Raw genomic sequence first — 22,743 nt, forward strand, 5'->3', positions numbered from 1 at the left:
CCCCCCACTCTTCTGCAGACTGAACAAACCCAAATCTCTCAGCCTCTCCTCGTAGGTCTCCTCGGAGGTCTTGTGCTCCAGCCCCTGAATCATTTTGGTCGCTCTCTGCTGGGCCCTCCTTCAATGCGTCCACATCCTTTCTATAGTGGGGGGCCCAGAACTGGACACAATACTCCAGGGCTACATCTAGACTGGCATGATTTTCCGCAAATGCTTTTAACGGAAAAGTTTTTCCGTTAAAAGCATTTGCGGAAAAGAGCCTCTAGATTGGCAAGGATGCTTTTCCGCAAAAGCACTTTTTGCGGAAAAGCGTCCGTGCCAATCTAGACGCGGTTTGGCGCAAGAAAGCCCCGATCGCCATTTTCGTGATTGGGGCTTTTTTGCGCAAAACAATACCGCGTTGTCTACACTGGCCCTCTTGTGCAAAAGCATTTGTGCAAGAGGGCTTTTGCCCGAACGGGAGCAGCATAGCATTTCTGCAAGAACACTGATAATCTTACATGAGATCGTCAGTGTTCTTGCGGAAATTCAAGCGGCCAGTGTAGACAGCTGGCAAGTTTTTCTGCAAAAACAGCTGCTTTTGCGGAAAAACTTGCTAGTCTAGACGCAGCCCAGATATGGCCTCACCAGAGCCAAATAAAGGGGAATTGTGTATGTGACCCAGAGACGCCCCAGTAGAAATTCACTGCTGCGAGTTCTCGCAGATGGGCTGCATGCCACACAGACCGTGCATCGCCACCAGCAGGTAATGGAAAGGCTGTGCTGGATAGCGAGGGACGAGGGGACGTGGGCTGACGGCAGGCATTGGTCTCTGTGCAGCCAGCCAGCTTCGTGCTGTGCCATAGAGCAGCGAGGGACGACGCAGGACGGGGCAGAGACGTGCTCCAGCTCTGCATAGCACCGAGAACTGATGCTGCCCGTCACCCTGGGCTTTGTGGCGGGGGGCTCAGTCAGTCCCGGGTTTTCAGTTCAATCCGCCTGGAGAAACAGCCTCGGCGCTCTGGCGAGCTGAACGGGGTGTGTCCGGAACGGGGACCCTGATCGGATCCTTCCGGATGGGAGTCTCGGCCCAGAAGCCTGGGGCGCGGAGACGGGGCTGGGCCCCAAAGAGCAGCAGCCATGACGGGAATCCCAGCCGGGCGCTCGCCTGTTGACGTAGGTTTGGACTAGCCCTTTAATGCCATGTCAGGCACGTTGGCTCGGCTGAGTTCCCAGCAGGCGTGACTAAGTGCTTGGCACGTTGGCCGTGTTGGGTGTCCACTGATTCTGTTTTGATGGAGCTTTGTAGGCTCTGAGGAGGGGGCGCAGGGCCTCCCTCTTGGGGGCACCGGCTGCAGGAGGCCCCTGGGGGCCTGTCGAGAGGTTCCTGTGTGAACCCCCGGCTCCCTGCACTGTCCGGGGAGGCCCCTGTCCAGCCACTCCAGGCGCTCAATGGAACTGCCCGAGTCATCAGGTTGCATTGAGCCTCCGGGGCAGGATTGCTGGGCCTGCAGATCCCGGCCTTCTGGAACCACCTGCCCCTGCTGTGGGCGCCCCAGCTCCCCCCCTCCCGCTCCCTCCCCCCGTCCTGGGCCTGAAGGGATTTGCCGCCCTCTGCAAAATCACTGCCAGCGACTGGGAGAGCAGAGGGCTGACTCCTCTGGGCTGTGCGGAGCAGAGCGCCGGGCGCTGCGGTCGGCACAGGTAGGGGCACCAACTGGGGGGGGGGCTCAGGGACACATCCTGGGGTTTCCCCTCTGTCCTGCACATGCAGAGAGCTGGGAACAGACACACACGCCCCAGTGATGCCCCCTCCCCCCCACTCCATTAAGACACAGCCACGCATGCACACTGGCCCGGAGAAACCCCCCGCCACACATCTGTGCATTGCTACATTGTGATGGTCCCTGTCCAGCCGCTCTCCTCCGAGTCCTCCTGGCTCCAGCGCCCCTGCTCTAACCACTAGACCCCACTCCCCTCCTGGAGCTGGGAATAAAACCCAGGGCTCCTGGCTCCCAGCCCCCGTGCTCTGACCACTAGACCCCACTCCCCTCCCTGATCTGGGGGCAGAACCCAGGTGTTCTGCTTGCAGCCCCCACCCCAGCTCTAACTTGTGTGCTGTCTGCAGGCTCAGGCAGGATGTACAGCTTCATGGCAGGGGGGCTTTTCTGTGCCTCCGTGGGGAACATCCTGCTGGTGGTTTGCACGGCCACTGACTACTGGGTGCAGTACCGGCTCCAGGGGGGCCTGGCTCACCAGGGCCTGTGGCGTTACTGTCTGGCGGGCAAGTGTTACATGCAGACCGAGAACATTGGTAAGGACCACTAGGGGGCGCAGTGTGGCAGGGAGCGGGGTCGGACATTAAGGGGTGGCCCTGTTATCCTAGCACAGCACTAGGGGGCGCTGTGTGGCAGGGAGCGGGGTCGGACATTAAGGGGTGGCCCTGTTATCCTAGCACAGCACTAGGGGGCGCAGTGTGGCAGGGAGCGGGGTCGGACATTAAGGGGTGGCCCTGTTATCCTAGCACAGCACTAGGGGGCGCTGTGTGGCAGGGAGCGGGGTTGGACATTAAGGGCTGGCCCTGTTATCCTAGCACAGCACTAGGGGGCGCAGTGTGGCAGGGAGCGGGGTCGGACATTAAGGGCTGGCCCTGTTATCCTAGCACAGCACTAGGGGGCGCAGTGTGGCAGGGAGCGGGGTCGGACATTAAGGGCTGGCCCTGTTATCCTAGCACAGCACTAGGGGGCGCTGTGTGGCAGGGAGCGGGGTCGGACATTAAGGGCTGACCCTGTTATCCTAGCACAGCACTAGGGGGCGCAGTGTGGCAGGGAGCGGGGTCGGACATTAAGGGGTGGCCCTGTTATCCTAGCACAGCACTAGGGGGCGCTGTGTGGCAGGGAGCGGGGTCGGACATTAAGGGGTGGCCCTGTTATCCTAGCACAGCACTAGGGGGCGCTGTGTGGCAGGGAGCGGGGTTGGACATTAAGGGGTGGCCCTGTTATCCTAGCACAGCACTAGGGGGCGCAGTGTGGCAGGGAGCGGGGTCGGACATGAAGGGCTGGCCCTGTTATCCTAGCACAGCACTAGGGGGCGCAGTGTGGCAGGGAGCGGGGTCGGACATTAAGGGGTGGCCCTGTTATCCTAGCACAGCACTAGGGGGCGCTGTGTGGCAGGGAGCGGGGTCGGACATTAAGGGCTGACCCTGTTATCCTAGCACAGCACTAGGGGGCGCTGTGTGGCAGGGAGCGGGGTCGGACATTAAGGGCTGACCCTGTTATCCTAGCACAGCACTAGGGGGCGCAGTGTGGCAGGGAGCGGGGTCGGACATTAAGGGCTGACCCTGTTATCCTAGCACAGCACTAGGGGGCGCTGTGTGGCAGGGAGCGGGGTCGGACATTAAGGGCTGGCCCTGTTATCCTAGCACAGCACTAGGGGCGCAGTGTGGCAGGGAGCGGGGTCGGACATTAAGGGCTGGCCCTGTTATCCTAGCACAGCACTAGGGGGCGCTGTGTGGCAGGGAGCGGGGTTGGACATTAAGGGCTGGCCCTGTTATCCTAGCACAGCACTAGGGGGCGCTGTGTGGCAGGGAGCGGGGTGGTGGGGGCTCTCGGACATTAGGGGCTGGCCCCATTACCGTAGCATGGCACTAGGGGGCGCTGTGCGGCAGGAAGCAGGTGAGGGGCTCTCCCTGGCGGGCAGGGCTGGTTACGATGCCCCAGGGCAGCACTAGGGGGCGCTTTAGCCTGTGCTAAAGAGGCAGGGCTTGAACCCGGGGATCTGGGCCAAGCTGCCGCAGAGGGGATTCCATTCAGCTTCACTACATCCTCCCTGGAGCTGCCATTTCCCTTCACTGCCTCTCTTATGTTGTACTGCATCGTGTTCAATGGAACAGCCCCCGTGCCCCACCCCAGAGGCGGCTGCATGTCAGCCCCAGGAGAGCCGTCCCTGGGCGGCTGTTCCCCAGCTGCCCTGCCCCAAGGTGGCTGTGTCTTCATCCTGGGCAAACCAACCCTGTGCTGTGTTATGTGTGGCTGTTCCCCAGCTCTCCCGCCCCAGAGGCAGCTGCACCTCTGTGCCAGGAGAGCCAGCCCTGTGCAGCATTATGTGCTGCTGTTCCCAGCTGCTCTGCCCAGAGGTGGCTGCATCTTCATGTCGGGCGAGCCACCCGCCTCCAAACAGGAGCGGTTCTGAGTGTTTCCTCCCTGCTGCTCTAGCCTACTGGAACGCCACCCGGGCCTTCATGATTCTCTCCGCCCTGTCCTGCTTCGCTGGCATCATCACGGGCATCTTGTCCTTCGCCCACCCATCCACCTTCGAGAGATATAACCGGTCCTTCGCTGCCGGGATAATGTTCTTCGTCTCCAGTAAGTGTCTCCCCACGGCCGTGGGGCCCCCGCTGGTCACCACGACACAAGCCAAGCAGTGGGGTCTAGTGGTTGGAGGGGGCTGGGAGCCAGGACGCTTGGATTGTACCACGGCTCTGGTAGGGGAGTAGGGTCTAGGACCGGGCTGGGGAATCTGAGGGCCGGATGCAGCCCTCTCTTGCCTGGCTTCCCTCCCCCCAGCATTGGGGAGCCTGCGCTGGTGCTCCAGCCCCCCTGCCACCCCCACGCCAGTACTGGAGTGCCCCAAATCTAGGCTGGGCCCCCCTAGTCTCAGAAGGGCCACGTCAGGGAGGGTTTGGGTTTTTTTTGGCTTCTCACTTGTGTGCGGCCCCCGACTGATTTTTCAGCCTGGGGTTAGGGGTAGAGCAGGACGGGCTGGGAGCCAAGATGTCTGGGTTCTACCCCAGCTTTGGGAGGGGAGTGGGGTCTACTGGTTGGGGGGGGGGGAGGGGGCTGGGAACCAGAACTCCTGGGTTCTCCCCTCAGCTCTGGGAGGGGTTGCGGGGTCTAGTGGTTAGAGAGGGGACTGGGTTCTCCCCCTGGCTCTGGGAGGGGAGCGGGGTCTAGTGGTTAGAGGGGGGACTGGGTTCCCCCCCCCGGCTCTGGGAGGGGAGCGGGGTCTAGTGGTTAGAGGGGGGACTGGGTTCTCCCCCTGGCTCTGGGAGGGAAGTGGGGTCTAGTGGTTAGAGGGGAGGGGGGACTGGGTTCTCCCCTCAGCTCTGGGAGGGGAGCGGGGTCTAGTGGTTAGAGGGGATGGGGGACTGGGTTCTCCCCTCAGCTCTGGGAGGGAAGTGGGGTCTAGTGGTTAGAGGTAGGACTGGGTTCTCCCCCCAGCTCTGGGAGGGAAGTGGGGTCTAGTGGTTAGAGGGGGGACTGGGTTCTCCCCCCGGCTCTGGGAGGGTTGCGGGGTCTAGTTACACTGCAGACGCCTGTAGCGGGTTCTTCGGCCCCTTGTCCTGCCATCAGTCTCTGTCCCCTCCCCAGCGCTGTTTGTGCTCCTGGCCATGGCCATCTACACCGGAGTCACCGTCAACTTCCTGGGCAAGCGGTTCGGCGACTGGCGCTTCTCGTGGTCTTACATCCTGGGCTGGGTGGCCCTGCTCATGGCCTTCTTCGCAGGTATGGCCCTGCCCCGGGGTGCCAGCCCAGCCCTGGGGAGAGGGGTCTGCCAGCGGGGTCTGCCCCTGGGGGTGCAATCCTGTGATGCAGTTCCTTGTTTCACATTCCCTGCCCCGGACTGCCCTGGCTCTAATCACGAGCTAGAGTCAGGGAGAGAACCCAGGAGTCCTGGTTCCCAGTCCCCCTCCCCTCCCCCGCTCTAACCACTGGTCTCCCCTCCCCTCCCCGAGCCAGGGAGGGAACCCAGGAGTCCTGGTTCCCAGTCCCCCTCCCCCCCGCTCTAACCACTGGTCTCCCCTCCCCTCCCCTCCCCTTCCCTCCCCTCCCCTCCGCTCCCTTCTCCGAGCCAGGGAGGGAACCCAGGAGTCCTGGCTTCCAGTCCGCCCCCCCCCCCCCAACCACTGGTCTCCCCTTCCCTCCCCTCCCCGAGCCAAGGAGAGAACCCAAGAGTCCTGGCCCCAGTTCCCCCTGCTCTAACCACTAGCCTCCCCTCCTGTCCCCGCACTGGGGATGGGAGCCAGGAGTCCTGACCTCTCGGCACTATTAACCCCTCTCTCCTACCCTCAGGGATCTTTTACATGTGCGCGTATCGGATGCACGGATGCCAGCGCGTGGCCGAGACGCGCTAAATCCTCGGTTCTGCCGCCACCGTGAATCGCAGACACCGCGGGGCAAGAGATCGCTTGCCCCTGGCTCTCCAGCAAGGCCCTTCATTCCTTTCATTGCCCTCCCCCCCCCCCCCCCGCCCTGCTTCCAGGCAGGTGAGAGATCTGGCGGCTAAATCGCCCACGGCTGCTATTCCCCCTATGGTGCTCGGCGCAGGACGCACCCAGAGCCAGCCTCCTGTCCCGAAGAGCTTTCAAATCAAATCCGGCAAACATCACTCCACATTAGACAGCCTGGGGGAAACTGAGGCACGGCCAAATGGGATGCCCTGCCCAGTGGCACATGCTGGGCCTTGGAACCCAGGTGTCCTGAGCTCCCATTGGGACTGTGCTTCCCCTAGACCTGGATTTAAAATCTCAAGCCTCTGTACTTGTGCTGTAGCTTCGACTGATGAGCAGATGCATTAAACTGGCCCCAGAAGTGACCACTGCTGAGAAATTTCTATCTCCACCACCCCCCCCCCCCCCGAGTAGCGTTGGCCAAGGCAAATCTAGCAGCTCGAATGGAAGTTTCAAAATGTTGTGTCTTCGCCCAGGGAGCCCCAACTTCTACCTTTAACAACCTTGTAGGCATCGAATTTCCCTGCTTTTCCTGGTCTTTGTCTAAACGAAAAAGAATAAAGGTCCTTACGGCAGTTTGTCTCTTTGTTGATTTCTAGCCCCAAAATCGCTTGGTGCTCTTTTGCTGCAAACCCTAACGGAGTTGTAAACCATGTGGCGTGTTTGTAGGTGGAGCCTCTGATATCCCAACACTAGATCTTAAACAACAACAAAAAATAATTCCCTAGTTCTTTTGGTCGAAAATGCTGGACACTGGTATCAAACTGCTTGAAATATTTAGAATGAAATTATTATTTTTTATTTTCGTAGCATCTAACAGCTCCAGTTAGGGACACACATATGCTCACATCATGTTTTCCTTTCTTTGAAACACGTTTTTAAGACAACGACACGGTTTCAGACACCAGCGTGGTCTTCCTTACGGTGCCTAAATTGTCATACCCATCTTTTATTTTTCAGATAGGCATTTCCTTGCGGCGGAACAAAGCTGTCTCAAAAGACTTGAGATGCATTAAACAATTTGAAATATTTCAACAGTTTGAAATCCTCACAAACCTTGAATTGCTCTGACTTTAAAAAAAAAAAAAAGTAATCTATGTAGCCATCAACATTTTTCACAGGAACGTGTGGCTTTCGATGGGAAAAGTCAAATAATTTTCATTTCACAGAAGATTCAGAATATGACTTAACATTGCGTAACATTTGTAAGACGCCTCAAATATTTTAAATAGAGAGGCAGGGTAAACATTTTAAACAAGCATTGAAGCTTGCATTGATATGATATGGAGCAGTGTTTCTCAACCTTTTTTTATAAAGTGCCCCTTAAAAAAAAAATACCCCCAGTACCTGCAGTTTTCAGACTCACACATTTTTTTTCTACTGTTGCAACACATTTGTTTAAACCACTTAATCGTAGCCGGGCGGGTGGTGACATTTTTGGGTGTAAAAAGTACAAAAATAATAAAACGCTGTAAAACTTAAAACAAAAATTCAGTTTCCAAATTTCAGTTATGTGGATGTACTCCCCAGACTTCTCTCAAGTACCCCTAAGGGTACTTGTACCGGTTGAGAAACACTGATACAGAGGATATTGATGATGTTGGCTATTTTAATAGATTATTGAAAGCCAGAAGCAAACAAACAGAAACATTCGGAGGGTCCCAGACAGACAGAAGCGAAGAGTGAGGGGGGATTTGGTAGCAGCCTTCAAATCCCTGAAGGGGATGGTTTGATGTAATAACATGATCTTGGTAACTAATTGATCATTCATTATAGGTCAATGGAGGGATGATAGGAGTTACTATAGAGAACTTTCTGGGTGTCTGCCTGGTGAGTCTTGCCCACATGCTCAGGGTTTAGCTGATCGCCATATTTGGGGTCGGGAAGGAATTTTCCTCCAGGGTAGATTGGCAGAGGCCCTGGAGGTTTTTCGCCTTCCTCTGCAGCATGGGGCACAGATCACAGCTGGAGGATTCTCTGCATCTTGGGGTCTTCAAAGTATTTGAAGGCTTCAATATCTGAGCTATAGGTGAGAGGATTATTCTGGGAGGGGTGGGTGAGATTCTGTGGCCTGCACTGTGCAGGGGTCAGACTAGATGATCATAATGGTCCCTTCTGACCTTAAAGTCTATGAGTCTATGAGTCTATGGAGAGGCTGTTCTCAGGGGTGGCAGGTGGCAGAACAAGGAGCAATGGGCTCAGGTTGCAGTGGGGGAGGTCTAGGTTGGAGATTAGGACAAATGATTTCCTAATATCCAACCCAGACCTCCCCCACTGCAACCTGAGATCACTGCGGGTGGGAAGCCCTGGGCTGGGTTCCCTGGGGAGGGGTGGAATCTCCATCCCTAGGGGTGTTTAAGTCCCGGCTGGACAAAGCCCTGGCTGGGATGTTTGAGTCCGGTTGGTCCTGCTCCGGGCAGGGGGCTGCTCTCGATGCTTCTTGAGGTCTCTGCCGCCCCGGGATTTCATGGCTCCATGAGCTGTCTCGACAACGGGGGAGCGAGAGAAGCCCCTTGCAAAGGCCCGTCCCTGGCTAGACCTCGGCTGTGGGCCCCAGGGCCGGTGGCTTCCCCGGTGCCTGCAGGGAACTATGTTGTGGGAGCGCCAAGGGACTCGCCAATGCAGGGGAGAGTGTGTGTGTTCCTGCTGCCCCCTGCTGGTGGGGACAAGCCCTCCTGGGTGTGTTCTGCACCCCCTGCTGGAGGGGCTGTGTGTGTCTGTCTGTCCGTCCCCAGGCTCCCACAGACCTGAGCAAGGACTCTTCCACCTTCCTCTTATTACTCCAGAAAAAAAAATGGCAACCCCCTCCCCCGTTCCTGAGATTAAAGGGCCTGTTCTCAGAGCTGCCTGTCTGGTGAGGGATCCCCCAGCCCCACACCACCCTCAAGTGTGCAACAATGGGCACCTGGGTTCTCTTCTGGCTCTGGGAGGGGAGTGGGGACTAGTGGTCAGAGCAGAGGGGTTTACGCCTGGGTTCTCTCCTGGCTCTGGGAGGGGAGTGGGGACTAGTGGTCAGAGCAGAGGGGTTTACGCCTGGGTTCTCTCCTGGCTCTGGGAGGGGAGTGGGGACTAGTGGTCAGAGCAGAGGGGTTTACGCCTGGGAGCTCTCCTAGCCCTGGGAGGGGAGTGGGGACTAGTGGTCAGAGCAGAGGGGTTTACGCCTGGGTTCTCTCCTGGCTCTGGGAGGGGAGTGGGGACTAGTGGTCAGAGCAGAGGGGTTTACGCCTGGGTTCTCTCCTGGCTCTGGGAGGGGAGTGGAGGCAGGAGCCTTGGGGAGGGTCTGGACCCTGGGTTCTCTCGCTGGGGTTCCCCTCATGAAGCAGGCTGGGGCAGATGGGAGCAGCCGAGGGCGCTGGCCGGGGGTGGGGCACTCGCGGGCTGCGGGAGGAAGTGGCAAAGAGGATGTGGGGATGGTGCAATGGGCCCTGACTGTATCCCTGCCCCTCCCAGGAAGCTGCCTGGGAACAAGAGGCCTCCGGGGGGGAGCAGCGGGACCAGGCCAGGCTGGCGTAGCCCTGCGAGGGAGCAGGCAGAGAGGTGAGGAGGGCACTCGGGGGGGAGGGGGGAGGGGGGTCAGTTAGAGAGAGACCCTGGACAGCATGGAGTGCCTGGGCCACCCGAGTGTCTGTCTGGCCCCACAGCCCCAGCCTGCCCCACCCCCCACACATAGCCACCTTCTGTCCGTCCCTCCATCCATCTGTCCCATCACACTCTGCCCTGTCTGTCCAGCCAGCCCCATGCCCCACATGTAGCCACCCTCCCCCCACACAGAGCCACCCCCCGTCTGTCCATCCATCCCATCACACACAGCTCCGTCTGTCCAGCCAGCCCCAAACCTCCCGGCTTCCTCCCCCAGCCAACAGAGCATCCCCCACCTCCCATAAGAGCCCTCAACGGCAGGGGTCTTTTGGGGACCCTCCCTCCTCGTCCCATCCCAATCCACAACCCACCCCCTTTCTCCTCACAACCTGCCCCATCCCTCCCCACACATCCCACCCACCCCCTCCCTCTTCACAGCCTGCCTCCTGCATCCCCACACATCCCACCCCCTTTCTCCTCACAACCTGCCCCATCCCTTCCCACACATCCCAGCCCCTTTCTCCTCACAACCTGCCCCATCCCTCCACACACATCCCACCCCCTCCCTCCTCACAGCCTGCCTCCTGCCTCCCCACACATCCCACCCCCTTTCTCCTCACAACCTGCCCCATCCCTTCCCACACATCCCACCCCCTTTCTCCTCACAACCTGCCCCATCCCTCCCCACACATCCCACCCCCTTTCTCCTCACAACCTGCCCCATCCCTCCCCACACATCCCACCCCCTCCCTCCTCACCGCCTGCCTCCTGCCTCCCCACACGTCCCACCCCCTCCTGCCTCACAGCCTGCCCCCTCCCTGCTTGCACGCCCAATGCTGTCCTTCCTCACATGCCCACCCCATCTGTACCCATTTGTGCCCATCGATAACCCTAACCCTGTCCCTCCCCACGCACCCCACTACACCCACCCTGTCCCCCCTTGCACACCCTTCCTTCCATACCCCACCCTCCTCACACGTCCCTCTCCCTCCCTGCATGCTCCCCCCAGCAGCTCTGGGCTGGGGATCCCTCTGACTCTCATTCCCCACCCCCAGGTGCACCCCGGATCCTAGCGCTGCCCCTAAACTCCCCCCACGATGCTGCCTCTTCAGATCCCCAGCGTTGCCCTGGTCCTGCTCAGCCTCCTGCTGCTGCTGGTGGCCCTGGGCTCCGACTACTGGCGGGTGGCCAGCACTGGCCCCCAGTCCTTCCATGAGGGGCTATGGAAGAGCTGTGTGGACTCAGTGTGTGAGCAAATTTCTTCAGCATCAGGTAAGGCTTCTGGGGATCCCACCGCTGCCACCAACCAGCACCATCGGGCAGTTCTATTCCTTGCTTTTGGAGGGGAGTGGGGGCTGGTAGATTGAGGGGGGCTGGGAGCCACGACTCCTGGGTCCCGTAACCAGTGCAATGTTGGTTATTTACCCCATTCCTTTGCTACAGACTCTTTAACGGTCATCAGGGCATTCACGCTTCTGGCCGCGATCGCTGGGTGTCTCTCCTGCTTTGTTCTCCTCGCCTCATTCCTGCGCTCCCACCTCCGCTCTGTGCCCCTGGCCCTGCTCTCCTTCCTGGCCAGCTTCACGGCAGGTACGTCCCCGTCTCCCCTAGGAAACTCGTCTCTCAGGGAACTCACCCTTCCCACCCACAGCCAGCCAAGGGGAACTGAGTCCCGGCCTCCCCCCTCACAAATCCTGCTCGGGGCTCTGGAAGCTCCCCCTGGTGGCAGGTGGGGCAGGGCTGGGAGCTGCGCGTGGGCTGCACTAAGGGGGGTCTGTGCTGTTCCCTGTGCCCTAGGGTTCTGCGCCCTGGTGGCCATGGCGATGTACACTGGAGAGTTTTCTGAGGCTGTGAATGCCACCCAGTTCATCTTCGGCTGGTCCTTCGGCCTGGGCTGGGCCGCCTGCCCCCTCTTCCTCCTCGCCGGTGAGTGTCAAAAGGCAGCTGCCTCTGGGGTGGGGCGCAGGGTACCAGACGATGCTTCCATCGCTGCTTTCAGCTCATTTCTCTTTCTTCCCCCCAGGTGTGGTGACGCTGGTTGCTCACCGATCCTCCTAGAGCCGAGCCTGGGCCCTGCGCTGCTCCTAGAGCCACGGGGCCGGACGGAGCCTGCAGAGTCCTGAGACTGATTCCAACAACCCCCCCATGGGGGGAAGAGTGGGGGCAGGTCCCACAATGGGACCCCTCTATGTACCATGGAGAATAAAGATCCTGTTCGCAGAGACTCTTCTTGTCTGGTGAGTGATTCCCCCCCCCCCTTGGTATCTCCAGACTCCCCTCAGATGTGCACCAAGGGACACCTGGGTTCTCCCGCTGGCTCTGGGAGGGTAGTGGGGACTGGTGGTTAGAGCGGGGGGGCAGGGAAAAGGATGTGGGGCCTTTCCCCTTCAGGGGGTGCCAGCTGTCATCCAGTGGGGCAGGGGGAATCTGGCTGGCTCAGGGGGGAGGAACAGCCTCCCCCTGCCTTGTTACCATAATTACAGATCCCTGCAGCTTTCCCCTCCTGACCCACGCATAGGGCCCATTGTTATCGTATTTACTCACATACATGTTCAGGCCTGATTCTAACCTGCCCATGGACAATGTCCAAAAAGGGCTGTTGCTACCTTATTGACTGGCATACAGAGGCCAACTCGCGTATAAGCCGCCCACCTGATACCAGTTGAAGGAGGGAGGTGACACTTATGGGGGATTTCCCTATTGTTTGCCTGTGGGAGCATGGCCTGTCCCGCAACTAACACTGCAGGCCACATGAGAACCCCCCACTCTTCCTGCCGGCTGATGACCAGGACCAGGGCTCCAGGGGCAGCACACAGAATGGGCCAGCAAGCCAACCCATCTTCTCCTCCCATCTTCCAGCAGCCAGCTGTTTAGGGTTGTCCCAGGCACCTACCCATGCTGGCCACGTGTGGCTGCTTCCAATCCTCCAGAAGCTTGCCATCCTTTTTTGAAGCCAGCTAGCAAGGAGTTCCATGGGTTAATGGTGTGTGTGTGTGTGTGTGTGTGTGTGTGTGTGTGTGTGTGTGTGTGAAATGTACTACTGTTAGTTCGCATTACACCTGCTGCCTGTTCATTTTGTCAGGTTGCCTCCAGTTCATGTTTTATGTGAAAAGGTAAATAATAGGGCTATTGATAAATTGCTGTTAACTCACATGGTTAACTCAAACTAATTGTGACTAAAGGAATTAATCACAGTTTTAATTGGACCATTAAACAATAGAATCCCAGTATTTCTGGCAGGGTTTTACATTTTTCAAATTCTGACTTTAGTTACAGCGCTCACTTTATATTATTATTTTTATTACAAATAAATGAACTGTAATAATTATAAAATAAATTGTATTTTTTCAGTTCACCTAACACGAGTACCACAGTGCAATCTCTTTAGCATAAATGTGTAATTTACAAATGTAGATTTTTTTTGTCATGTATCTGCATTCAACAACCAAACAATGTAAAACTTCAGAGACTACAAGTCCACTCAGTCCTACTTCTTGTTCAGCCAATTGGTCACACAAGCACATTTGTTTACACTGATGGGAGGGAAAGCTGCCTGCTTATTTACAGTGTCACCTGAAAGTAAGACCAGGGATTTGCATGGCTCGTTTGTAGCTGGCATTACAAGGGTATTTATGTGCCAGATACACTAAATATTCAAATGCACCAGAGAAAATGCTTCCATATTGGTGACACTTGTTAAAAAAATACTATGCTAATTAGATTTGTGACTGATCTCCTAGAGGGAGAGCTGTGTGCCTCTCGTGCTGTGTTCTACCCACACTCTGCTGTATAATCCATGTTCTGTCCATCTCAGATGATCACCCAGCATATGTCATTTGTTTTAAGAATGCTTTCACTGTAGATTTGACAAAATACAAAGAAATACCAATGTAAGATTTCCAAAGATAGCATAATGCCAGCCAGTGGAATTGAACCTGGGAACCCTGGAGCTTAGTGCATGAGCCTTCATCACTTGAGCTCTCAGCTCAGGCTGGAGAGCAAATTCGTTCTTTTGCTATGGCAGTGTATAAGTACACAGCAGCGTTATTTCGGACTAGCGTCTATTATTCTGTAATAACTATATGAGCGCCTACCTGGCTCGCCCGTTATTTTGAAATAATTTTGCAATACTGGGTGGCTTATTTTGGTGTTTGTAAACCTCATTCCACCAGGAATAACGCCTCTTCCATAATAGCGATTTCGGAATAGCGGTCACGTGGACACTCCACTGCGGCTATTTCGAAATAGCGCCTCCCCGAGGCCATTGAGAATAATTACTCCCCTGTGCAGCTATTTCGAAATAGCGCCTCCCCGAGGCCATTGAGAATAATTACTCCCCTGTGCAGCTATTTCGAAATAGCGCCTTTCCGAGGCCATTGAGAATAATTACTCCCCTGTGCTTCCTGGGGCTATAAGTCGCGGTAGTGTGTCCACATTAGGGGAGCTGGCCACAGACTAATTTCCAGGTGTCCCTGTAATGTAGAAGTGCTATTTCGAAAGAAGCTGTTTCAAGTATTTCTTTCGGAGTAGTTTATTCTGAAATAAGCATGCAGTGTAGACATAGCCTGTGTGATTTATGTCCCACTACATGGGACAATGATCCACACCCAGAAGGCGTGGTCTAGACGGTGCTTGGTCCTGCCGTGAGGGCAGGGGACTGGACTCGATGACCTCTCGAGGTCTCTTCCAGGCCTAGGAATCTATGGGTGTGTCTAAACTACATGGCTCTGTCGACGGAGCCATGTAGATTAGGCTGATAGGCAGAGGGAGATGAAGCCACGATTTAAATAATCACGTCTTCATTTAAATTTAAATGGCTACAGTGCTGAGCCGACCAGCTGATGATCAGCTGTTTGTCAGCAGATCGGGGCAGTCTGGACGCGCCACAGTTGACAACGAAGCCTTTGTCGACCGGCGCAGGTAAACCTGTTTTCACGAGGCATACCTGTGCCCGTCGACAAAGGCTTCCTTGTCGACTGCGGTGCGTCCAAACTGCCCCGATCTGCCGACAAACAGCTGATCATCAGTTGGTCGGCAGAGCACGGCAGCCATTTAAATTTAAATGAAGCCACGATTATTTAAATCACGGCTTGATTTCCCTCTGCCGATCAGCCTAATCTACATGACTCTGTCGATGGAGCCATGTAGTTTAGACACACCCTATGATTCCAAGCCTCTGGAGTGTCTTCAACCATCCAAGAGGGAGGAGGTGTGGAGCATGCTTTGAGATGTCTTAAAAGAGCAGGACTCTGATACGGAAACTACAGAACCTGAACCAGCAAATGCTGGTGGCATCTGACTCGGATGACGACAATGAACAAGGTCTCTGTTGTGACGTTATTGGATTGTAATCATAGACTTGGAAGGGACCCAGGAGAGGTCACCAAGTCCAGTCCCTTGCCCTCACAGCAGGACCAAACACCATATTGTTTGGTAGATGTCTATCTAACCTGCTCTTAAATATCTCCAGGGATGGAGATTCCACAACCTCCCCAGGCAACTTATTCCCATGTTTAACCACCCTGACAGGCAGGAATTTTTTCCTAATGTCCAACCTAAACCTCCCTTGCTGCAATTTAACATACAAATCACTGTTATGTGTTAGCACCAAATCTTGGAAAAAGTGGGCCAAGTGAAGCATCTCTAGAAAATGTATGGTTCCCTGATTCTGTTGGTACTGTTCAGAGCTGTGTACCATTTTTGCAGCTGAAGTTATGAGTATTGGCTCTGTAAATAATTAAGAAAGGGATAGAAAATAAGACCCAGAATATCTTACTGCCCCTGTATAAAACTATGGTATGCCCATAGCTTGAATACTGTGTACAGATGTGGTCTCCTCACCTCAAAAAAGTTATTTGGCCTTGGAAAGGGTTCAGAAAAGGGCAATTAAAATTATTAGGGGTTTAGGCATGGGTCCCATATGAAGAGAGGTGAAAGCGACTGGACCTTTCAGTTTAGAAAAGAGGAGACTGAGGGGGGATATGATAAAGGTCTATAAAATAATAAGTAGTGTGGAGAGGGTGAATAAAGAAAAGTTATGTATTAGTTCCCATAATAGAAGAACTAGAGGACATCAAATGAAATTAATGGGTAGCAGGTTTAAAACGAATAAAAGAAAGTTCTTCTTCACAACAGCGCATAGTCAACCTGTGGAACTCCTTGCCAGAGGAGGCTGTGAAGGCTAGGACTATAACTGAGTTGAAAGAGAAGCTAGATAAATTCATGGAGGTTAGGTCCATAAAAGGCTATTAGCCAGGGGGTAGAAATGGTGTCACTGGCCTCTGTTTGTCAGAGGCTGGAGATGGATGGCACAAGACAAATCTCTTGATCATTGTCTTTGGTCCACCCCCTCTGGGGCACCTGGCACTGGCCACTGTCGGCAGACAGGCTACTGGGCTAGATGGACCTTTGGTCTGACCCAGTACGGCTGTTCTTATGTTCTTAAATGTATTTGAGATGTTTGCTTCCGGGAGATACTAACCTATTGTGAGGAGCCTATTAGTTAAGCGACTAGCAGCACTTGACTGACAATGCACCTCAAGTGGCACTGATCCACATCTGAGGAGATTTGCTGGGAACACTCAGAGCAGCACGGGAGGCTGCTGCCTAAAAGGGACTGAGTCAGGTGATGTGCCCATGTGACAAACTCCATCTTGGGTCAGACTTTCACATGGCGAGAGCAACGGGATTCCCTCCACATGGGTATGAAAAGGGCCCTGGAGGTTCCACCATTTGTCTTCAGTCTGGATAATCCCCTCTGAAGGGTCTTTGCTGGGAACCGGAGCCTGAGAGGATGGATGACCCGGCCTAGCAGAGGGTGTGTTCCAAACACTTCTTTTAAGCCAGCAGATCGTTCCACCTCTGCTCCAAGCCTGCCCCAGGCACTTTGCAACCGGCGTGTGTGATTGGAGTCCCTTCACAACTTTCTCACCTTTCCTTTCTTTCTTTTTATTAATAAACCTTTTAAGATTCTAAAAGATCAGCCCAGCCGGCTCTTTTGGGTAAGATCTGAGGTAGAATTTGACCAGAGAACGTGGTCGATCCTTGGGATTGGGAGAACCTGTTCAGATTTGGTGAGACTGGTTTTCATAACCTCTCACCTGTGTAAGGAGCGGTGCTGGTGCTGGCACTGGAAAGCCGGCGTGTCTAATGGGGTTGCTTGTGTGGTTTCTGGTTAGCCAGTGTGGCAAACAGAAGTGCTCTTTGTAAGGTTTGGTGCCATGTAGGGAAGGACTCCAGCTTGGGCTGTAAGTAGCCCTGTCTCTGAGCAATTTCCCTGATTTGACCCCTTTCAGTGGTATCCCCAGAAACATCCTGTATTACATCCGCCTACTCTGCTATGGCTCGTTATCGAGCAGAACCCGTCATCGTCATGCATGTGCCCTCAGGAATGGTGGCTGAAGCATGATGGGACATAAGGATCTTTAGCGCATGTAGCCAGACAGAACCCCCCTTGCAACATCCATCTTGCTTGCCCTTCTGAGGTGCCTGGAGCACACAGGGCATAGAAAGCAATAAAATCAGCATAGTCTTTGAAGCCTTGACACAGGCCCAGATATGCTGGCTGCTGTGACCCTGGCTGGCTGTAAACAGAGATACGCCAATTGTTGACCTGCAAGAGGCTGTGAAAACTGCCCTTGGCTAGCACTGATATTGATACGATCACACGATCGTCCTCGGGGCGGGAGAATCGCCCGCTGAGCAAAGAATATCCAGTACTTCCAATTTAGTTATCTCTCTTACAAGTGTAAATTAAGTTCACAACTCCCTTGTAAGAACTGGCATCACAAAGACGAACCAGCACCATTTGGCATCATAGATAAGAAAGAGAATGCGTGACCCCATGGGTGTAGAGATGGGTCCAGCAGCACACTCTCTCTGAGCGTCAATCTACCATCTACCTGCTGGTCGGGTTAGGTGATTGCCTCCTGAGGTCCACATGAGGACACCCAGGCTCGTATTCATTTTTCCCGGGGAATAGAGGGACCGAACCTGGCCTGACATGCTGGAATTGAGGGACGCAGAAGGGGGTACAAATTGTACCTGTATGTGTCCTTTTGTTTTAGTGCATGCATAGAATAGAGCTCTTTAAAGGTTAAGCTGTCACTTGGTACCGTTACTTTCTATCTTCCTTTTGTTTTTCCTTTGTAACCATTTTAAGATCTGTATTTGCTAGCAGTTAAGAAATAGAGCAATAGCCACTGTAACCACATGCTTTAGAAACCTCTTTAATAAATCTGTAACTGTTTAAGCTTTAACCTGACTCCTCCTGTTGCTGTAACAGAACCAAACACAATTAAAAGAACTCCAGCCTGTCATAGGGGCAGACGCAGGGAGAGCTGGGCATTTGGGTTCTGTCGCCTCCATGGGACAGACTCTTGGGGCATCCGTCAGCCTTCCTTAGGCCGCCTGCTGCGGAGGGATTTTGTGTCCTAGCAGTTGAAGACTCGGATGTATAACACACACAGACCACGCACTGCCCTGACCATCAGCTGACAGCACATCTGACAGGCATCTTGCAACATTGGCTACAAAAGTTTGACTGAGCAATTGACGGCACGAGAAGTAGGACTGAGTGGACTCATCGACTCTAAAGTTTTACAGAGCTCTGATGTGCTATGTGCCAGCAACACCCCTCTACCATGGATATTGGCCAAACCAGACAGTCTCTGTGACAAAGGATAAATGGACACAAATCGGACATCAGGAATGGTAACACAGAGAAACCCGCAGGGGAACAGTTTAATCTATCTGGGCTCTCAGTCATGGATTTAAAAGTAGCCGTTCTTCTACTCATCTATCAGGGATGGTCTAGACAGTGCTGGGTCCTGCCATGAGGGCAGGGGACTGGACTCAATAACCTCTCAAGGTCCCTTCCCGTTCTAGTGTTTTATGATTCTATGAAAAGAATTTCGCCAGCCAATCACAGAGAGAGAGAAAACAAAATTGACCTTCATCTGCAAATCTGACACTGTTTCCCTGGGCTTGCACAAAGACATGAACTGGATGTCACATTATATAGCCAGCCTGCCCTACTTTTAACATTACATTTTTACATCAAAAGCTAAATATGGGATACTTCTTGCCCACTAAATTAACCTCATTAACACCAACACTACTATTGACAGGTACCTAAAACAATTCTCTCTCTTCTCTATTATAAATAACTTGGTTTTTGATATTTGTACTCCAGCTCACGGAGGCTTTGCCCACGAAAGCTCATGATCCTATATATATTTGTGAGTCTCCAACGTGACGCAGGACTATTCATTGTTTTTAAAGTTACAGACAAACACAGCTTCCCCACTGAGCCTTTTTGATAGGATAACAAGTCTTGTGGCTAAGTAGGAAGTGGCGGATGTGGTATACCTAGACTTTAGTAAGACATTTGATGCGGTCTCGCCTGACCCACTTACCAATAAACTAAGGAAATAAAACATACATGGGGCGACTCTAAGGTGGGTGCATAACTGGCTGGATAACCATTCTCAGAGAGAAGTTATTAATGGTTCACAGTCATGCTGGAAGGGCAGCACAAGTAGGATTCCGCCGGGGTCTGTTTTGGGACTAGTTCTGTCCAATATTTTCATCAACAACTTAGGGAATAGCACAAAGAATACGTTTATTAAGTTTGCAGACAATGCCAAGCTGAGAGGGGTTGTGAGTGCTTTGGAGGGCAGGGTCACAATTCTAAATGATGTAGACAAACTGGAGAAATGGTCTGAGTAAACAGGATGAAGTTTAATAAGGACGAATGCAAAGTGCTCCACTGAGGAAGGAACAACCCGTGTCACAACTACCGAATGGGAAGTGACTGTCTCAGAAGGAAACTGCAGAAAGGGATCTAGGGGTCAGAGTGGCCCACAAGCGACACCTGAGTCAGCCGTGGGGCACGTTTGCGGGGAAAGCAAAGCTCATTCTGGGCTGCGTTCACAGGAGCGTGGTGAGAGAGACACAAGAAGCGATGGGACGACCAGCAGCGACTGCTGAACTTTCATATGAGTCAGGCCACGTGTAGGGATCTTTGCGAATGGCTTTCCCCCGCAGGACCAGAGTGAGACCCACCCTCCGGGCCTGGCAATGAGACCTCCTGGGAAGATGGGCTTGTCTCCAGTGCTGTCCGAAGGTCCTGGCTTCGGATCTTGGCTTACCCGCTGACCATTCTTCTTCTCCTCTTCACCGCCTCACCATGGGTCCCCGCCAGGGTCCCATGCAGCAGCTCAGAGAAGTGGCATGTTTACGGTGAGGCTCCAGACCGTCCGTTTGCTTCCTTAGTCTTCTGCCTGAGCTCCTTTGTTTCCTCGTGGTGCTTCTGGGCATCCCTGGCGTACCCTTTCCCCACTGTGCCCTTTGCGATCTTGGCATCGGGATCGGCGTTGCTTTTGCTGCTCCATAGCTCTGCAAGAACAGGGTCCCCTCCCCACACAGCAATCAGGTCCAGGATCTCCGCCATGCTCCCCGCTAGAGCTCGTCTGTGACTCTGGGCATTCATGGCCAGGTAGGCTGCTCAGGTGGGCTGCCTTCTCTGAGCTCTGCTGGCCATGCTGGCCACACAGGAAATGAAATTCACATATTCCCGGGGCTTTTCCTGTGCACCTCGAGAGCAGCGGAACTGAAAGTCCTGGCCAGACCGGTCACAGCAGAGCATTGTGGGATACCTCCTGGAAGCCAAGAATGTCGGCTTTCACAGCACTGCATCAGCATTACCCTAAAGTCGACCACGGAAGGTCTAATTTACCATGACGCCAAGTGAAATGGAGGGTACAGAAATTGACTTTAATGGCCCTTAGCATCGATGGAGCAGGCTTGGTGGTGCTGCTTCATTTAGAAAATCAACCGAATCCAGTTAATTCCTAGTGTAGACCATGCCTGAGAGGGAACACGAGAGCAGCTTTCAAGTATCTAAAAGGGTGTTACAAGGAGGAGTGAGAAAAATTGTTCCCCTTGGCCTCTGAGGACAGGACAAGCAGCAATGGGCTTCAACTGCAGCCTGGGAGGTTCAGGTTGGACATTAGGAAAAGCTTCCTGCCTGTCAGGGTGGTTAAACACGGCAATAAATCGCCAAGGGAGGTTGTGGAGTCTCCATCCCTGGAGATATTTAAGAGCAGGTTGGACAGACACCTGTCAGGGATGCTCTAGACCAGCCATGGCCAATCCGCAGCTTGCGAGCTGCATGCCGCTCTTGCCCCCAAAAGTGCGTCTTGTAAAGCCGCTCCTGCACCCCCCTCAAGCGGCTCCCCTCCAGGTTCTGCCCGGCCCCCACCTTCTCTGTGCTTACGGGGTCGGAGCTGCGGGCTTTTAAAAATGGCAACCAAGATGGCGGCCCTCTTAAAGGGACAGCCTCCTTTTTAAATTTTTTAAAAAATTTTTTGTTTTTGCTTGACAGTTCTGTTCTGCGGGGGGGGGGGGGGGATCTTTTTGTTTGGTGTTTGACAATTCTGGTGTAGCTCTTCGCATTTTTTCTGCTGCTGTTTTGGCTTTCTTTGTTAAATGGGTTGGCCACCCCTGATCTAGATGGTGCTTGGTCCTGCCGTGAGGGCAGGGGGCTGGACTCGATGCCTCGTAAGGTCCCTTCCTCTCTTAGGATTCTATAAAAACCGTTTTCTCAAGTGTCCCATGACACCGTGATGCCCACCCGTGACGGCGCCAAGATGCAGCTCTTGGGGGCTGGGCACTGGTGGGTGTTGCTCTGCAGGTGAATTCGTGAGGGGTCGGCAAGCGGAGGACGTCCCAGGCTGGGAATGGGGGGTGGGCAGAGACTTTGCCAGTGATGCAGCATCGCGGGGGCAGGAGGGACATGGCTGGTTCCCAGCCCTGCCTGAACCCTGGCCAGTATCACCTCCTCCCACCATCAAACAGGCAATCGCCAGCAGCTAGTGTGAAATCAGAGCGGGGTGTCGGGCTGAGGGCACTGGACACCGAGAGACAGCACGGCCCCAGCTCTGTGCTTGCAAGACGGACCCATCCGCCTGCCCCGTGGGAGGCCGGATGGGTTTAGCAGGAAGTGGTTTCCCTAAAGGGGGCAGTCACAGCTGCTGTGGCATTGCACTTGCTGCATGCTCTCACCATTACACCCTTCTCCCTTCCCAGAGCCAGGACTAGAACTCGGGCATCGTGGCTTTGAGCACCTCCTTGCACTAACCATTAAGCCACACTTCCCTGCTCAGCTCATTCCCCCCTTTGCCACTACTGCCTCCTCAGCGAGTGACTTGGGACCCCCTGAAAGGAGCCAATCGGGGTGCCTGGGAGGCCCGGCTGCTGGCTGCCCCCAAAACCGCGGAGCGAGAGGATGTGGGGGCCAGGAGCCGGCCAGACGCCCCCTTGCACCAGGCGAAGCCTCGGAATCCTCCTCGCACTGTTCTGCCAGGGTAAGAGAGAGCCGGGCGGGCAGGAATCCCTCAGCACCGGGGAGAGACCCAGGGTGACTGGCTGCCGAGGGAGCCGTGTCCGTGCAGAGGCTGGGAGCTCTCTGAGCCAGGCCTGGGCAGGCAGACAGCAGCTGGGGGGTGCGCTGGGTCATGCGGCACCAAGTGTGTCTGCTCTTCCCGCGCCTGGCTGTCGATAACTCCTCTCTCCCTGCCCTGAGTACCGGAGCCCACTCCCCGCCCAGAGCCAGGGAGAGAGCCCAGGAGTCCTGGTCCCCCCCCCAGCCAGCTTTAACCGCTCCACCCCACTGCCTTCCCAGAGTCAGGGAGGGAACCCAGGTATCCTGGCTGTATTTTAAACTCTGCTGCTGCCTCAGTTTCCTTCTATGTAAGGGGTGGAGGGGATTGAAGGGGAGTAAGCAGTTCCCTGGGGTGGAGGCAGGGGTGGGGTCTGTCCTGGGGAGAAATCAGTATGGGAGCAGGGGGGACCCCCATGCCCAATTTCACACCCAGATTTCACCCTAGGCACACGAGCGGTGGGCAAAAGGGGGTTGGGCTGTGACTACCCCAGGTGGGGACAGCAAAGGGGGG

The 22,743-nt window shown here is 54.8% G+C and overlaps 3 protein-coding genes across 7 annotated transcripts in view; all 3 read left to right on the top strand.

Annotated features, from left to right (window-relative positions):
- The first annotated feature begins 1,307 nt into the window (after positions 1-1,307).
- LOC102457806 (lens fiber membrane intrinsic protein-like) lies at positions 1,308-6,776 on the top strand. The gene is made up of 5 exons (XM_075907914.1): positions 1,308-1,683; positions 2,108-2,293; positions 4,194-4,343; positions 5,349-5,483; positions 6,051-6,776. The coding sequence occupies exons 2-5, from the start codon at positions 2,119-2,121 to the stop codon at positions 6,110-6,112; spliced, it is 522 nt and encodes a 173-aa protein (XP_075764029.1). The 5' UTR covers positions 1,308-1,683; positions 2,108-2,118; the 3' UTR covers positions 6,113-6,776.
- A 2,862-nt stretch (positions 6,777-9,638) lies between these two features.
- On the top strand, positions 9,639-21,089 carry LOC106732479 (protein NKG7-like). Its single transcript, XM_075907919.1, has 6 exons — positions 9,639-9,745; positions 10,843-11,059; positions 11,231-11,377; positions 11,585-11,713; positions 11,811-12,024; positions 19,835-21,089. The coding sequence occupies exons 2-5, from the start codon at positions 10,885-10,887 to the stop codon at positions 11,843-11,845; spliced, it is 486 nt and encodes a 161-aa protein (XP_075764034.1). The 5' UTR covers positions 9,639-9,745; positions 10,843-10,884; the 3' UTR covers positions 11,846-12,024; positions 19,835-21,089.
- Positions 21,090-21,671: 582 nt separating this feature from the next.
- Positions 21,672-22,743, top strand: part of LOC142819616 (myelin-associated glycoprotein-like) — a 37,241-nt gene continuing 36,169 nt past the window's right edge. The window contains exon 1 of one of the 5 annotated variants that reach the window (XM_075907867.1): positions 21,672-22,155. In XM_075907867.1, coding sequence (XP_075763982.1) covers positions 22,077-22,155 — 79 coding nt within the window. In that variant the 5' untranslated portion in view covers positions 21,672-22,076. The remainder of the gene's footprint in view (positions 22,156-22,743) is intronic. The other 4 variants (XM_075907864.1, XM_075907863.1, XM_075907865.1 and 1 more) reach the window with 4 other exon arrangements.

Source organism: Pelodiscus sinensis, chromosome 24 (assembly GCF_049634645.1).
Source record: "Pelodiscus sinensis isolate JC-2024 chromosome 24, ASM4963464v1, whole genome shotgun sequence".
Lineage (NCBI taxonomy): Eukaryota > Metazoa > Chordata > Testudines > Trionychidae > Pelodiscus > Pelodiscus sinensis.

What these genes read in the sequence shown, in the direction of transcription:
- LOC102457806 (XM_075907914.1), top strand. Translation starts at nt 2,119, where the DNA reads ATGTACAGCTTCATGGCAGGGGGGCTTTTCTGTGCCTCCGTGGGGAAC. An exon ending in CATGCAGACCGAGAACATTG is followed by an intron (nt 2,294 to 4,193) that starts GTAAGGACCACT and finishes CTGCTGCTCTAG; the next exon opens with CCTACTGGAACGCCACCCGG. An exon ending in GATAATGTTCTTCGTCTCCA is followed by an intron (nt 4,344 to 5,348) that starts GTAAGTGTCTCC and finishes TCCCCTCCCCAG; the next exon opens with CGCTGTTTGTGCTCCTGGCC.
- LOC106732479 (XM_075907919.1), top strand. Translation starts at nt 10,885, where the DNA reads ATGCTGCCTCTTCAGATCCCCAGCGTTGCCCTGGTCCTGCTCAGCCTC. An exon ending in GCAAATTTCTTCAGCATCAG is followed by an intron (nt 11,060 to 11,230) that starts GTAAGGCTTCTG and finishes CCTTTGCTACAG; the next exon opens with ACTCTTTAACGGTCATCAGG. An exon ending in CCCCCTCTTCCTCCTCGCCG is followed by an intron (nt 11,714 to 11,810) that starts GTGAGTGTCAAA and finishes TCTTCCCCCCAG; the next exon opens with GTGTGGTGACGCTGGTTGCT.